Below are 17,700 nucleotides of genomic sequence, written 5' to 3' on the forward strand. Positions count from 1 at the left end.
GTGCTAGCCAGGAGTCCCGGTCCTCAGGATCTTACAAAGCCCTGGGTACCTGGTGTGTATGTAAAATGAGTGACAACCTCTCCTCCCCTCTATAAATGGCCCCCTTTTCACCACTGACCTCTCCAAATCTCTTTAAAGGCAAAAAGAAAAGAAGACAGGAAATTGAAAAAATCAGAGTTGAAAAGAGAGAGGTGACAGTGAGTAGGCAGAAATAATAAGATGTTGGGGGTGAGCTCCCCAGGACTGAGTGATTCAACCCACCTCAGCTGGGGAATTTCAGCTCCTCCTTAAACATCCTGTAGCGGCCTGTAAATATCAAGCTCTTTGCCTGCACAGTGGCCCTCATCTCAGGCAGGCAGAGTCGCCTCTGGGCTTCCCTGGAATTCCCTGACTCGCTGCTGAGGTAGCTGGATGAGGGTGGGGCACCAGACCAAGTGCAGTGGGTTTGCTGTTAACTTCACAGGTTCCTTCTTAAAGCATGGAGGAGATGGAGAGAAAAAGAGAGTGGCCGCTGGCTGCAGGGTTAGATCTTCCCTGGGCCTCCTGTCCCGCATCTGAAAGCTGGGCTCTATTTGAGGAGGCTCAGGGTGCTCACATTTAGTTGGTCACATGAAGATGTACTAAAGTGTAAGAAAATTCATAAAAACGAAGTTTTCTAAAACATGCTGCAAACTAGAGTATCTTGATCCACAGAGACTGTCTACTGAATTCTGCTGGCTGAGCTCAGCCTGTGAAGAACTACATGGAGTAGGAAGATTAATAAGGGAACAAGAAAAGTAGAAGCTAAGTTTTTTTTGTCGCTTTGAAAAGAACACAGGAAGGGCAAGCAAGGGGAGATAGGAGAGTGAGGAAAGAGATGACTCATCTCCTCTTTATTTGGCTGGTTTCCTCACGGGAATTGGCAGATAGGGCTGTCGAACCCAGGTCCTGCGGTCATGGCTTTCCTCTTCCAGGGCTTTTCGTTTTCTTAAATTAGGACATTGGAGACATTGTCATGATAATGACAGTCTAGACCTGGGGAACTATGGGAAGTAGTAAGAGAATATTTCATTACAGAGATGAGAAGACACAGGAAACTGACAGGGTTTCTGAAAGTTTTCCCTAGCACAATGCCACACCGAGCTGTGTTTTCGGGATTGCCCTGATGTTGTCTGTTGTGTAAGGGGGAATCGTGGGTGTTTGTCTGAACATTCTGGGCCATCAAAATGTTCTTTGTCCAAGAGTTCAAGGACAGCAGAGAAAGCTGTGCTGCAGGGCTCTGATCTTCAGTAGTTTTACCCTCAGATCATGCCGTCATGGAGGGCCGAGGGGCAAATAATCTCTTGTTGTCCAGACCAAAAGACACTGATTCTGTCTTTTTTTTTTTATTTAATTTGAGAGACAGAGTGATTAGGTCGGAAACCTCCCACCTTGCCAAGTTTGGTCACCACCTTTTCCCTTCTACAAATGACTTACTTTCTTTAGCTGGTTGGTAGAGAAACTGAGCCAGGTGTTTTCCTTCCTAACACATAGTAGTAAATCTATACTTATTGGTGTCCAGTTTAACCAGAAATTCTCATTAATCAGTATTTTTCCACGGGGAGAGGACAACATGACTGGTGTTCACAATGATGCCTGGAAAGTTCCAGGCCATCTCCAACTGCTGTTTTACTTTTCCCAATGGAAGTATCACTATTGTTTCTGCTGGTTATGCATAGAAAAGTAGCTTATTGTAAAGGCTCGATATTGAAAACTGGGGAAGTAAAAAATCCCTTCTGAAATATCTCACCCTATAGTTAATGCCCTGGGTAAACACTCAATAACCTAGTGTAGATCCATCCTTCAGAATTTTCATGTATATAAAATACACTTATGCAAATGAGATTATACTATGTATACTGTTATACTATGTATAATCTATACATAGATTACTCTGTGTTATAATCTATATATAACATAGATTATACTATGTACACTATTATGCAATATATACTATGTACATTACTGCCGAGTAACATGCCTTTTCGCTTCACGTTATAAACATCCATATAAAACATGTAGAACTACTTCAACATGTTTAATGGGCTGCATAGTGTTCTATAGTATAGATTCATCATAGTTGATTTTACTAAATATTTGTTAAAGAATGATGTGCACACCGGCCCACAGTGTCCATGGCATTATGGATGAGATGAGACAAATTCACACGGGCCACCAAAGTCCTGTGGAGAAAAAGGGATGGCACAGCTACTCTCTCCAGGGGAGAGCACCTCAGAGCACCTTGGCCACTCTTTCGAGAGGAGAGCACCCTGACCCTTGCCTTGACAAGCTCTTATTGGGTTCAACTTGCACAGGAATACAGGGCATATACGTAAAACTCACCAATCTTTGTCAGGCAGAAATGATTAAACAATAGATAACATTCAAAGAACTCTGAGGGCTTATTCTGAGTCAGGGTCAGATAGTTAAAGCGCCATAAAACTTTGGGGAACAAACTCAGTTTATACTTGAACCCTTATCATTTAAATTGAGGGTATTATCAAAGCAGTTTTCATAGGATTTTATGCATTTTTTCTTTGGCCTGATCACCCCAGGGAACCCACCCTTCTAGCACAGGACTGCACCCACCTCCAGCATTGTTTCAGGCTTAAGTTAGGCAGGGGAAGTAAGGCAGCCAAGAGATCAGGAGACTTCTGGTAGACAGCATGAGGACTCAGGCTATGTCAAAGCTGAAGGGCAAGTGTCCATCACCCCCTTTTTCTGTAGCCTCCCAAGTCCCTCCCTGAGGGCCCCTTCGCAACTATGCCTGTCTTAAGTCATCCCTCCCTTGAGGAATCTTACCCACTATTGGCTAACAGTCATCCACCCGGGGCCAAGAAGGGTGAAGTAAAGGGGGCAGAGGTGGTGCCTCTACAAGGAAGATAAGCTTTTTCTCTTAAGTGGCTTATGGTCCCAAGGTCCTTTACTCAGCCTTAGCCACAGCAGTGGGGGGAGGGCAGTGAGGGGGGATTACAGCTTCTGAAACCCTGCATGGCAATTCCCAACAAAAGAATATTTAAGCTGCTTCTTATTTTTTTTTAAGTAGGGAAACTTTTTAAAAAATTAATTTATTTTTAGAGAGAGGGGAAGGAAGGGAGAAAAGAGGGAGAGAGAAACATCAAAGTGTGGTTGCCCCTCACATGGCCCTCATTGAGGACCTGGCCTGCAACCCAGGCGTGTGTACTAACCAGGAATCGAACTGGCAACTCCTTGATTCACAGCCCAAGCTCAATCCACTGAGCTACACCAACCAGGGCTGCTGCTTATTTTTTGCTATTATAATGAATTCTGCAATGACATTTTAGAAATTCTCTGATTTTTAACAGATAAACTGTATTTTTGCTTCTTTATATAATTAATTTTATTGAAACATAGTGTATGTATAATAAACTGAACTCGTTGAAAGTGTACAGTTCCAGTTTTGACAAAAGAATCCAGCCATATAACTGATACCACAGTAAAAGTATAGAATCTTTCCATCACCTCAAAACAATTTCCTCATTTCCCTTTATAGTTTCCCTTGCCTGAACCTCAGGCAGCTAATCTGTTACTGAAGATTAGTTTACATTTTCTAGAATTTTACATAAGTGGAATTACATGTTATACACTTCTTTGAGTCTGACTTCTGTCACTTAGCATAAGATTTTTGAGCTGTTAATTCACATAGTTGCCTGGATTAACAGTTCGTTTCTCTTTGCTGCTGAGTAGTATCTTGTTGTATAGAAGAATTGCAGTTTGTTTTTTCCATTCACTTGTGGATGAACATGTGGATTGTTTACAGTTTTTGGCGTTATGAATAAAGTTGCTATGAACATTTGTTTAGAATTCTTCGTATAAATACATGAACTTTATAAGAAAGTGTCAAACTGTTTTCTTAGTGATTGTACTATTTTACATTCTCACCAGCAGTGTGGTAGAGTTTTAGCTATTATTCCATATTTTTGCCAATACTTGACTTACTAGTCTTTTAAATTTTAGCTGTTCTATTGAATGCATAATAATATATCATATGGCTTTAATTTGTAGTTCCCTGATAACTAATGGTGTTGAGCACCTTTTCATGAGCTTTTGACCATTCATGTATCTTATTTTATGATTCACCTGTTAAAATATGTTGCCCATTTAAAAAAATTTAGGTCTTCTTCTTATTACTGTATTATGAGAGCTTTCTCTATATTCTAGCTCCAAATCCTTCATCAAATGAGTGTATTGCAGACATTTTCTCCCAATCTGTGTCTTGCCTTTTTATTTTCTAAAAATGATGTTTTTCAAAGAGCAAATGTTTTTAATTTTAATAAAGTCCAGGAATTATTTTTTTCAAACATCAAAGAGAGAGAGAAAGAGTGTGTGTGTGAGAGAGAAAGATTAAATAGTGCTTAGTATAATTTTTGCATTTAGTTCATACAGTGTTTAAATTCCTGAGAAATTGTCAACTGTCTGTTAATTAGAATATTGGCTTAATCAAAACATATTGCTTTGGGTAACAGAATTTTTTATACTTATGTATCCTCCTGCAGTGACTAAAATTTAAATGCTACCTTAAACCCTTTTCAAAAAGTGACCCAACTGGGAAATGTAGAAAGAATGAAACATCAGATCTCTGCTCACCATTTATACCAATTTTTTTTCCTCTGAATGAGTAAACTACAAATGTTTGTTAACAGTATTGGTGAAAACATAGTGAGTGCTCACTCTGTGTTAGGCACTGTGCTAAATGGATCATTTTATCTAATACTCAAAACACTTGGTCACCATTGTTATCCCCACTTTGTAGATAAAGAAACTGTTCAAGGTCACTGGACTTACTCCAGAGTTGGAATCCAAACCTAAGTGCCTGTGTGCCTATGTGCTTTAACCACAACCCACAAAGCACTCATTCTGTGAGTTTCCTTTGGTGCATTAAAAAACATATAGTACATATCAGTGGTAGAATTAACCTAGCAATGTAACAAATTGTTGCATCTTAAGGTTTTTTTACTACCCAATCCATATTCTGATTTCCTAACATGTCCTCCAATATTTTTACCACTAATATATAACATCTGTTAATTGCATCTCAATCATATCATCTTTATTCTTGAATAGCTTTTATAAGGCTCTCTTGTTATCTGTATTTAGGCATTTGTTGGTCTTGAGGGTTAAGTGTTTTGAGGTTTTCTAATATTGACTTCAGTATCACTTTTTTTTCAGTGTAGGGACTTCATTTTTAAATTCACATTTGCCAAAATTCTTAAGTGAAAAATTAGAAGTTTGTAGTATTGAAGTTTCCAACTCTCTGGCAAGGTGCAGCTCAGAAGACAAAAGTCTGGAAGAACAGAGAGAAGTTGCTAAGGGAGACAAGGGCTGTTCCTCATAAATAACAAGACATTTTGCTGGGTTGCAGCTGTCCTCCTTCGTTTTCAGATAAATGAGTGGGAATTAGAGGAGACTGCAGAGGTGAGGTCCCAGAGCCTCCCAGAGCTGGCTCCCAGGCAGGGGCAGTGCATTTTCAATGTGGGATCCAGAGGGATGGTTGTAATATATCAGTGTCATGGCTTTTGGTGGCTAAATATGGCTTGTTATTAAGTCAGTTACATCCTCCAGATGTACTCTGACAGTTACCCTGAGGATTGGCTTAATCAGAATAATGTGCTTCTAGAAATATCTGGAGTAAGGCCACTGACTGATGAAATGCACCGCGTATTTCTCCTTAAGGACTGCGTATTGGTCAGAGCAGGACTCCACAGACCTTTCCTTCCTTTGCGCCAGATTCCAGCTAGTCCGCTCTCAGTAAGGGGTGATGGTGAAACTGTGTGGAAGGTAAAGCGAGCTCTTCTTTCAAGACAGGAGACAGAGCCTTGCCTTGCCCCTGTGACTACACTTGAAATAACAGTAAACAAGTACCCCCCAAAAGTGTGTAATGAGAAGGGAAGGGGTAGAAACCAATGGACTGCAGATTTCAACACATTTCTAAAATATAAAAAGCAAAAGGGGTAGATTAATAATTGAACTGGGAAGAAAATGCCACAGGTTAGAACATGTAAGATAAAATCATGGTTAGGAACTTAAAAAAAAAACAAATTCTGAATAATAAAGTCAAAGAGCACACATGAAACAAGCTACAGCCAGGAATGAATATAAGCAGTTAACAGAATGTAAGAAAAGGTAATCTGTTTGACCTTGATGGTAGAAACAGCTTCATCTCAGAGACCCAGGGGTTCTAACCTTGGGCCTAATGGAGAAGGTCAGCCTAGTGTATTCACACTGAATAATGTTTATATGGCTCATAACACAGTATATGTGCTCTGTTGGCTTTTCCCCATTTTTAATATGTTAATAAACTTTGTGTTTTAGAAACTTTAGATTTACAGAAGATTTGTGAAGTTATTATAGAGTTTCCTTATTATTAACATTTTACATAAGAATAATTCATTTGTTATGATTAATGAATGAGTATTGATGCATTATCACAACTAAAGCCCATGTTTTATGCAGATTTCTTTAGTTTTTACCTAACATCTTCTTCTATTCCAAGGTCTCATCCAGGATATTACATTACAGTTAATCACTCTGTCTCCTTAGGGTCTCCTTGACTGCAGCAGTTTCTCAGACTTCCCTTGTTTTTGATGACCTTGACAGGTTTGGGGAGAACTACTAAGCTATTCAGTAGAAAGTCTCTCGTTTGGGATTTGTCTGATGCTTTTCTCATGATTAGATTGGGATCACAGGTTTTGCAGGGAAGACCACAGAGGTGAAGTGTCATTTTTGTCACTTCAAATCAAGGCTGTATGCTTATCAAGGTCAAGGTCACTTATCACGTTGACCTCGATAACCTGACTGAACTAGTATTTGCCAGGTTTCTTCAGTGTAAATTTACCTCCCTGTAGCCCCTGCCTCTTCATGCTGTCCTGTTTGGAAGGCGGTATACAGGCTTTTAAAAAAATGTTACTTTAAAAAGTTATTATTTTATTTTTAGAAAAAGGGGAAGGGAGGGAGCGAGGAAAAGAAATATTAATGGGAGAGAGAAAAATTGATCTGTTGCCCCTGGATATGCATGGAGCTGGGATGAAACCACAGGCATGTGCCCTGACTGGGAATCCAACCATAAACTTTCTCCTTGCAGGACGATGCCCAACCAACTGAGCCACCCCAGCCAGGGCAGTACATAGGCTTTTAACTCCTAAATTCAGCCTATAGATAAGAAGTAGAAAAGCCTTTTTCATGGTTGCATTATAGGATATAAATATTAATAATTTTGCCAGCGGTAAAATGTTGCTGACAAAAATCAAAGGCAGAGGAAAAGTGGAGGAATTGAAAAGAAGACCAATACCTTCATTTTATAGACTAGGAAATCCACAGGTACTTTATTAAAAAGAAGTAGAAAGTTGAGTCCTATCCTGGCTGGGTGGCTCAGCTAGTTATACATCATCCCATTCGCCAAGAGGTTGTGGGTTTGATTCTTCAGCCAGGGGACAAATGGCAGGCAACAGACCAATGTTTCTTTCTCTCTCTCTCTCTCAATCTCTCTCTCTCTCTCCCTTCCACTTTCTAAAATCACTAAACATATCCTTGGGTGAGGATATAAAAACAAATTGAATCTTTACCTAAAAATATAAAATTAGCCTGGCTGATGTAGCTCAATGGATTGAGCGCGGGCCTGCGGACCAAACAATCGCGCTTCGATTCCCTGTCAGGGCACAAGCCTGGGTTGCAGGCCAGTTCCCTTCAGGGAACACATGAGAGGCAACCATACATTGATATTTCTCTCCCTCTCTCCATCCCTTCCCCTCTAAAGATAAATAAATAAAATCTTAAAAAAATTTTTAATTAAGTTACAGTAGAGGAAATACACCACCATCATTGATATCAACATTGGGAAGAGAAGGATAGTATGGGGTATTTGTGCATCTTCATGCAGTGGAATCCTCTGATAGTGAGGGCAGTTGGCAGCCCAAGGAGAGCGAGATGGAGTGAGTTGAAGTCAACACCCAGTGACCTCACCGCAGATGAAACCAGTGTTTTCCTCTGCAGAGAAAACTGGAGCCGAGCAAGAAGGGGAATGCCTGATGCTCTTCACTGGAAGTTCTTTTCTACTATTTCACTTACTACCATGTGCACAAATCATTTGTTTTAAAACCAGATGATGTGTAGGGTGTTTCCCGGACTCACAATGGACCACCTACTATGACCCATTTTGTGCAGCACCAGCCTTCCGTGACTCAGGCAAGCCGGCCCACCGCCTAAGCTTCATTAGCACAAACCACACTTCCGGTGAGGTGTTTTGTTGAGGCAAAAACATCACTTTGAATGGAGAGATAAAGAATCTTTTTAGGTCTTTGGTTTGTAGGAAACACATTTGGGGAAAAAAAAAGAACTCTTTGTTCCTTTGGAATAAAGATTAGGAAGATTTCTGTTGCAAAAGAGAAATTGGCTGAAAGATGTATCAACTGTCCCTCGCTGAAAAGTATTGGCAGTCAGTGGAAATGCCGCATGTGCTTCCTGTGTTGAGCATTCACACAGCATGTTTTAGTTTAAAAGCCCTTTACTGTTATTAGCTAATTACCTCCCAAGGGCGGCAGCGGAGTTAGAGGGAGCATTGGAACCAAGCCAATTTTTAGAGCTGGACGATGTACATGTGTCTGGACCAGCCCTAATTCAGGGTGTAGCTGTTACCTCATATCCCACAATGGATTGATCGGTTATTCAATCTCTAAAGTTTTTTTTTCCCCCCTAGACTCCAAATCTTCTTAAAACATGCAAGTTACTGGGACAGAAGAGAACCTAGTCCAACAGTATGTTTTGTAGGTATCCTGGAAATTGTTCAACATCGGTGACAGTTTTAGGATCATCATTGAATCAGAACTCCCAAAGTGAAGTTTTAGTTTTGGCACTTCCAGAAGGGAAAGGGGATGGTTGGGAGGATGAAGACAGAAAACGAGGTTAAATATATGGGGAGAGAGGGAGACTAGATTTGGGGCAGTAAGCATACACTGCAATATACAGATGATGTATTATAGAATTTGCTTGACACTTACAATAATGTTATTAAGCAATGTCACCCCAATAAACTTAATTTAAAAAGGGCTTTAACCCTGGCCGGGTAATTCAGTTGGTTAAAGCACCACCCCCTAAATGCCAATATTACAGGTTCAATCTCTGGTCAGGGCACATACAAGAAGCAACCATTGAATGCATAAATAAGTTCAATAACAAATCAATGTTTCTCTCTCCCAACCTCATTTCTCTCTCTCTCAAATCAATTTTTAAAAAATCATGTGGTTTTTTTTTTCATACACTTAAAAATAAAGTGCCCTGGATGACTTGAGATGATTCTAGAGTAGGGGCTCTTCCTCTTCACCCCAGCAATAGCTGCATCTACAAAGAGAATGAAATACAATGCTTGGCTAGAGGGCACTTTTTATAAACACCGATTGTTAATAAACATTATATCTTGTTTTGTATCATATGTAGTTACATTAGAAAAGTACTAAACCCTTTTGGAGAATGTAGAAGAGGAAACATATGTGCCTATGTACATATAAAAAGTCATCACAAATAGAAACATTGTTCATGTTTTGGAATTTTTCTTTCCATTTTATTTTTATACTTTGTCTTTTAAAAAATGTTAAAAGACTTTCAATTGTAGTTGACATACAATATTGTATTAACTTTAGGTGCTTAGACATCTCTATAACTCAGCACTGAACACGAAGGGAGCCCGGCGCCCCTCTGACAGCACACGCAGTCATCACCGTGTCACGGACTGTGTTCCCTCCACCGCCCTGTGGCTGTTTTCAGAACTGGCAATCCGTCCATCTTAATCCATCCCCACTTTTCACCCTTCCTTTCAACCCCACTTTTTCATCTGGCAACCATCGAAATGTTCTCTGTACCTATGAGTTTGTATGTTTTCTTTGCTTATTTATCTGTTTGTTTATTTTGGTGTCAGGTATATGTGAAATCATATGGACTTTGTCTTTCTCTGCTCACTTATTTCCCATAGCTTAATTCTGTATAGGTCCATCCATGTTGTTGCAAATGGTAAGATTTTCATCTTTTTTTATGCCTAAGGCATAGCCCACTGTATGTGTGCACCACTTCTTTATCCACTCCTCTGTTGGTGAACACTTAGGGTGCTTCCATGTCTTGGCTCTTGTAAATAATGCTGCAATGAACATAGGGATGTACAGGTCTTTTGGATTTAGTGTTTTGGGTTTCTTGAGATAAATACCCAGAAGTGGAATTGCTGGACCCTTCTTTGTCTATTGTTACGGACTTTGTTTTAAAGTCTATTTAGTTTGATATAGATATTGATACCTCAGCTTTTATTTTTTGCTCCCATTTGCATGAAATTTTTTTTTCATCCCTTTGCTTTCAGTCTCTGTGTGTCTGTTGATGTAAGTGGGCCTCTTGTAGACAGCATGTGTAAGGGTCTTTTTTTCTTATCCATTCAGCCACCCACTTAATCCACTTAATTAAATGGTTGGACCATTTATTCTATTTATATTTAAAGTAATTATTGATAGGTATCTAGTTACTGCCATTTTATTACTCATATTTTTAAACCTTCCCCCTTCTTCTTAAAGATGTCCCTTTAACATTTCTTGTAATACTGATTTGGTGGTGATGACTTCCTTTAATTTTTTTCTTGACTAACATATGCTTTTGTCTGTAAAAAAATGGACATAGCTGTAATAATATTTCATATACAATTTTGTATTTTGATTTTCAAATTTAATAAGCATTTTTAATTGTTTCATGCTTTGAAAGTGGTCTCTAAAAATGGAATCTAGCGAAATGAGGTGAACAGGAAAATTTATGCTCATAATTGAACCAACATAGAAATTCAGGTAACTGCAGAGCCCAGGCCCACGGGAACATTTCCTACCTGGTGTTCATTTAGAAAACTCACTGGCAGGAACTAGAACATGTGCTCGATTTCTGTAGCCAAATATTATCTATGTTTGGTGTGTGGTGCCCTCTACTGGCTATCCTAGGATTGTGCCTTTTTGTCGTTGTAGACAGTGTACGTGGTAGGTAAGGATTCTCTAAAGGGGATTAGATAGTATGTGTGCATGTTTGAATTTGGTATATCTGCATTTTTATTGATATGCATTGCCTTAATGTAGAATTGAAGCTATCTAAATACAGGAGATAATGCTGAGTCTATTTCCTTTTTATTCATTCAACGAACATTTTATTATTTTTAAGGATTTGTATTTATTTATTTTTAGGCAGGAGGAAAGGAAGGAGAAAGAGAAGGAGAGAAATATCAATGTGTGAAAGACACACTGGTTGCCTCTCACACACTCCCTACTGGGGACCTGGCCTGCAACCCAGGCATGTGACCTGACTAGGAATTGAACTGGTGACCCTTTGGTTTGCAGGCCAGCACTCAATCCACTGAGCCACACAAGCCAGGCCAACAAACATTTTAAAGAGCCTACCATGAGGGAGGTCTGATGCTAGGGTGATGGAGACCCCCAGATGAAATCCCCACCGAGAGACACAGCTAGGTGGGATCATTATCATAAAAAGCCTTGGTTACTGCTGAAGAATAACTTGATTCCTCTAGATCCTCGTCCTCCTCTGTCTACGAAAACCATCCTCTTCAACAGGCACGCAGCTGGGGGAGGGACATCCGTGGCAGAGCCGGGAAGAAAAGGGACACCTTCCCAGCACGGCAGACCCACCAAATCGATGCTGGCAACCGTGGGCTCGACAGGTGTCACAGACAGCTTGCTCTCAATTTACTTAGTGAATTAAAATACATGATGGGCTATAATATTAATAAAATGAGTGGCAATAATTCAGAGGTTTAATTGAGCCTCTATGAGTGAATAGATCTAATTTTCTACAAATGTATAGTACTTTATATAACGTGTACCAAAGGACGAAACTTAACTGTCACATTTTCAAAGCACCTTTGTGTTGGAATTTTACATTGCATATATAACTAATCGAGTTTTTCTCATTGGAGGAAAGCCAAAAGCAAAGCACAAAATGGGGAACCTCTAAAGTATTCATGACCATTTCTTCTGATATGTAGTCTCTTTGACTACATTATGGACAATTATGCAAGACGATCTATAGATCATCTAAATTACTTTTCTTTTCACCTGAGACTTTGATGATAATATTGGGTTTACAAGGTTGGTTCCATACACCAAACATCTAAGCATGACTCATTTATCATGTGTACAAAACCAGTGATTACCGATTGTGTGGTCCTGGATGAGTAACTTAACTTTCTCTTTCATTGTCTTCATTTGGGAAAACACATAACCTCCCTTTTTAAATAAGAATTAGTAATGAGGCATGTAAAGTATCCATCAAAATTTCTGACATGCAAGAGCTGCTCAGTAGAGCACAGTAGGCACTTTAGAATGACAGGGATACCAGCCTGGGCTCCAGAGTGAGGCTGTGTGAATGTGCATCTTGGCTCTACTGTTTCCGTAGCTGTGTGACCTTGGGCAAGTAATTGTACCTCTCTGGATCTCAGTTTCCGTATCATCTCAGTGGCAGATGATAGCAGTGCCTACATCATAGGTTTACTGGGCAGAAAAAAAAATGAGTTAACACATCTAAAGAGCTAGATGCATTAACATTTATTAATACATAAAACTTAATAAAGGTTAGTTATTATTTTAATTGCTGTTCCTTTTAGCTTTTAAAGTCACCTGCATCTTTTTCAAGTTGCATATTAAAACCAGAGAGAGGCATCCTTCTGTCAGTATGAAACACATCCATCAGCGTTGTCACAGCAGCTGTTTTCAGCAGATTTCCATTGTGGTGACTCTGTAACCAGTTCTCCTATGATAGGTCCTCATAGCCCTCGGTAGGAATTACTTTGTTTGTGTTCCCTTTGCCTACTTTGCCATAATTAGCAATTCTTCATTCTTAACTCCCCTCTCTAAGTATTTGTGAATTCCTTAAAGAACACATTGGGGAAGTAGTATTTGGAGCAGATCAGGAAAACATTGTGAAATTTGAACTCTTTGTCACCCCACTGTCATTTCCATACAAAATAATTGAAAGTCGTGGTTTTCTGCAGATGAAGTGCTGGGAACCCAATTTCAGTCTCATTAAATTTCTTCTTTATTGGCAATTTGGCGAATGCTCTTCCCCCGCAGTGAAAATGGTGACACCCAGGCCACACGAAGGGGTGAAGGAAGGATCTCCATGTCCAAGGAGTACAAACAAGGAGCGTGACACAGATATAATGAAGTAACTCACTAATTATACCAAGAATCCAACTGTGATAACACAGAAGGGGATTCTGACTAAGAGCTTAGGGAGAGTTTTTAAAAGAGGGAACATTGACGATACACGGTGAAGAGTGACAGAGGAGGAGAGGGAACACAACAGAAGCAGAGAGAACAAGAAGAGTAAAGGCATAGAGATGTGGAAATCCCTGGCTTATTCAGTAAATAGCAGATGGTCCTGTGAAGTGGTGGTGGAAGGTACGTAGGCCGAAGGTTAGGAGATGAGGAACGAGGGCCTCTGGGTCCCTGGGGAGTCCACTCATCTAGGTCTTCTCAGGTTCTGGGGAATGGGTTGGTGCGATTTCTCAGACAACCTCCTCAGGGTCAGGTGCTAAGTGTAACCCTTCACTTCCTCCTTCTCCCTTGTCTTCCCTTGACCTCAGCCCACACATCCTTGTTACCTCTGCACATTAAAAGTCCCATTCTCTTCTTTCTTCCAAAGGACTTTGCTGGTCTGGTATTTTCTAACCTGTCACCTATTATGAAATATATAGAAGATGAAATGGCATAAGTGTTCGTACAAAACATTGGCCCCTCTTCCCCCAGGTGAAAATCTGAGCCTAATAATGCAGGAACAGGCTGTGCAGCCTAGCTAGAGATGGGGCAGGGGTGGGGCAACAGATAAGCGAGAACAATGAAGTGAGAAGAACATGCTTGGTACATAGTTGGTGCTTGATCAATACTTCTTCAAGAAATAAACTGGGGGACAACTTGGGAAACTCAAGGTGTCTCTGAGGTACGGCCACCTGCCTCTGTGAAAAATCACTGCCTATTTGGAAAGCAGGAAGGACGAGGAGAAGTGACCTGTATATTCTGGTTCTCTGAGCATGTGTGACAAGTCCAGGCTTCTCGTGGAGTTGGCAGTTCTTCGTCTGGTAGTTTTCTCTTTCAGGGAAGAGAGGGGTGTGTGTGTGTACGTGCCATGTGTACCCGTGACACACAAACACAAATAACCCAATGTTTATTCTCTTCCAGTCATGCCAGGACTAAAAGATCTCCGGCTTCAAATTCATTCCTTTGCCAGAAGGTAAATTGGGGTGGGAGGTGGATAACAAGAAAAAAAAAGTTAAAAATGCCACAAAGAGCACAATTTTACTTGGTAAACATATTCACTCGACACTTAGGATAAAAAGACTTGGTTCTAATCACAAAGAGCTTTTAGTGTGGAGAGATATAAAGCCAAGCCGAGTATTTAATGCAGGGGAAACAGTGTTATAACAGAGGTTAGCCCAGGGGACTCAGGGGAGGGGCTTTAAATAGAGCTCAGGGCCCTGGCTGCTGCGGCTCCGTGGATTGAGCAACCACCCCGAACCAAAGGGCTGCTGGTTTAATTCCCAGGCACGTGCCTGGGTTGTGGGCCAAGTCCCCATCAAGGGGTGGATGATAGGCAAACACACACTGAGGTTTCTCTCCCTCTCTTTCTCTCCCCTTCCCCTCTGTCTAAAAATAAACACATAAAATCTTAAAAAATAAATAAATAGAGCTTAAGGTCTTGCTACTCCAAGTGTGGTCTGGTCACCACCAGAAGCATCTCCTGGAAACTGGTGAGAAGTGCAGACTCATTGGCTCGAACCCAGACTGAGTGAATGTGAATCTGAGTCTTAATGAGATTCCTGGCTGAATCATCTGCACATTAATGTTTGAGAAAAACTGGACTGGATGTCAGGGATGGGTTCTGGAAGTATTTCTTAGTGGAAGTAAATCCTGAGTTGTGTTTTGAAGATGAGTACGGTTAACCACATTGTGTTCCAAACAGAGGGAGCAACGTAAGCAAAAATACAGGGGCATGGAAAAATATAGGGGTGTTTTGGGATCTGGAAGTTCTCAAAAGGGAATTGCTGATCAAAAGGGAAAGTGTGGGAGAGAGGGGGAGGGAGAGATATAGAAATATGGCAGGTCAGGCAGTGGCCGTCTAGGTTAAGGAGCTTTGCCTCTACCTAATCTGTGACAGAGACACATGAGGACATGTTCAAATCTGCATTTAGATCACCGTAGCCCTGAGGAGCCTGAGAATGTCAAAATCAAAGGGCAGAGAAATTAATTAGGCAGCTCCAGCAAAGGTTCTGGAGAGAAATGAGAGTCTAACTCAAATAGTAGTTGTGGGGATGGAGAGGAGTGGGCAAGTTTAAGAAATTTTATAAGGTGATAAGTAGATGAAAGACTTCAGTATGGATTGAGTGTGGGAGAGTCTTGGAGGGCTGAGTCCTGACTGCCGGAGTTGCAGGCTTCTGGCTGGGATCACTGGGTGGCTGCTCAAGACGCCACAGATGGAGATGAAAGCACAAAGGAAGATGAGCAGGTTTGAGGAGGGAAATTACGAGCTCAGTTTTCAGCATGTTCTGCTTACGTGAATACAAAACAAGTGTAACAGAAAAAGAAAACAAGAAAAGGGTGGAAAACTCAATCAATCAGGGTGCAGAAGGAAAGTGATGAAGAAATACTATTCTGCCTATATTNTGGGATCACTGGGTGGCTGCTCAAGACGCCACAGATGGAGATGAAAGCACAAAGGAAGATGAGCAGGTTTGAGGAGGGAAATTACGAGCTCAGTTTTCAGCATGTTCTGCTTACGTGAATACAAAACAAGTGTAACAGAAAAAGAAAACAAGAAAAGGGTGGAAAACTCAATCAATCAGGGCGCAGAAGAAAAGTGATGAAGAAATACTATTCTGCCTATATTTGGGGCGACAGTTATGCACATGGTAGTTTTCTCTGAGTTTTTCCTCCAGTCTTATTTCCAGAGGCTGCCTTCTGGGAACTTGGTCCCAGCAACTGTTTGGACATTGAAGATCAAATGGTTTGACTCATGGTTTCTTATCCTGTGAGCAATTCAGTGCTCTCTGCCAGGGGAGAAAACAAAAACAAAAACAATTCACCTGGAATTCAAGCCGCTCACGGTCGGAATGACTAAACAGCTGTGTTTTTCCATATTGCCCCACCGGTGAATAACTTTGCCCACTGCCCCTAACACTGCATCCAAAGTGGCAATAATACAATGCCAGTATTTGTGTGTGTTAGCACGTGGTTGTCTTTCAAGTTCTGGGTGCGTACAGCCAAAAATCTTCCCTGTGAACTTTTACCTTTTTATTTTGAACCTTAAAATTCAGAACTTTGTAATAGCCTGTCTCCAATCATTTCCAGAGTTATTTCCTATTTAGCAAACTGTTCTTCTTTGCATACAAAGTTCTCTAAAATAAGTCTCGGACTTCTGAGTCTTCACGGCAGAAACTCCAAGTAATTTAACATTTTCTGATCAGCCAATAAAAAGCAAAAGGTCGGCACGTGGTTTATCAGTTTGGGCAGGAGGAAGGTATTCCAACCAGATCCTTCCGTTCTTGCCAGGATCAAACATGGCGGGCCGCAGTCTCACCTTCCAGAACACCTAGCTCTCTTTCCCGCGACCCCCAGTCAGCTTCGGCGCTCATGTTTTTTACCTACATTCCTCCTTGCGGCTCCAAGAGGGTCAGCACCTGGGAGCTTGACAGCGGACCTGCTTCCCGCCCCCACCCTAAGTCCCGCCCACTAGTTTATGTTAACCAATCGTTAGGCCGCACTACGGCGACTGGCAGCGCCGGCCGGCCCCACCCCCCAACCTCGCTGTGGCCTGAGGCTCCCGGGCCGGTAGCGTCGCTTTCGGTCGCGCGGACTGGTAGTGTGGAAACGCGGGTCACCGACGCTCGCTGCCGGCCGCCACTCAGCCTAGTGCCGCCGAGGCTGTCGGCCCGGAGCCTCCGCCATGGACTTCGAGGACGGTAAGCGCCGCCCCTGGCTGGTGGCCGCGGTGGGCAGGAGGCGGGTGGCCTGCGCTGGGGGTCTGTTTACCGTCTCAAGATGGCCGTGTGGGCTTTGTTCTGCGGGCCCGGAGGCCGCCCGCCCGCCCGCCAGCCGCGGGCCCAGTGCCCGGACTCGGCCTCCGTGGGCACCGCTCGCCCCGATCCCACCCGCGCCCTCCGCGTCCTGGGACCTGGGAGTTCCGGGCCGGCCTGGGCGGGGAAGGACGCGCCCGGAGCGCGACGGCCGCGGCGCTCGGCCCCGGTGCGTGGGGATTGACCCGGCGCCTCCCAACTTCCCGGTGCCGGGCCGAGGGGCGCCGGGGCCTCCGCTCGCCCCTCGGCCTGCACCCCCAGCACAGGGCAGCCGCCCAGGTCGGCCGTTTGGTAGATCCTCAGCCCCGGGGACGATTTTCAGAGGCTTCTACATCGAGATAGTTCTGGGCGTCTTAGTTTAAGATGAGTTTAAAGGGCGTCTCCGAGCGATAAGCGTAGGTAGATACGTACATAATCAGATTGGAGAGTGAGATATTTGTGGTGAGCAAACTGAGATACTCACCTCCGGCCACGACCTGGTCGTCCATCTCTAGGAGAAATAGCTCCGAACCAAAGCATTTTTCTCTGGGTTGTGTAAGGAGGGGACTAAAGTTAGAATTCTGGCATCACAT

The 17,700-nt window shown here is 42.2% G+C and overlaps 1 protein-coding gene across 2 annotated transcripts in view; it reads left to right on the top strand.

Annotated features, from left to right (window-relative positions):
- The first annotated feature begins 16,846 nt into the window (after positions 1-16,846).
- The window catches only part of ZNF326 (zinc finger protein 326), a 49,180-nt gene continuing 48,326 nt past the window's right edge, over positions 16,847-17,700 (top strand). For both annotated transcript variants that reach the window (XM_037045465.1, XM_037045467.1), the window contains exon 1: positions 16,847-17,014. In XM_037045465.1, the coding sequence (XP_036901360.1) occupies positions 16,999-17,014 (16 nt within the window). In that variant the 5' untranslated portion in view covers positions 16,847-16,998. The remainder of the gene's footprint in view (positions 17,015-17,700) is intronic.

The sequence above is a fragment of the Sturnira hondurensis genome, unplaced genomic scaffold (genome assembly GCF_014824575.4).
Source record: "Sturnira hondurensis isolate 20B ecotype Veracruz unplaced genomic scaffold, ASM1482457v3 Scaffold0004322, whole genome shotgun sequence".
Taxonomy (NCBI): domain Eukaryota; kingdom Metazoa; phylum Chordata; class Mammalia; order Chiroptera; family Phyllostomidae; genus Sturnira; species Sturnira hondurensis.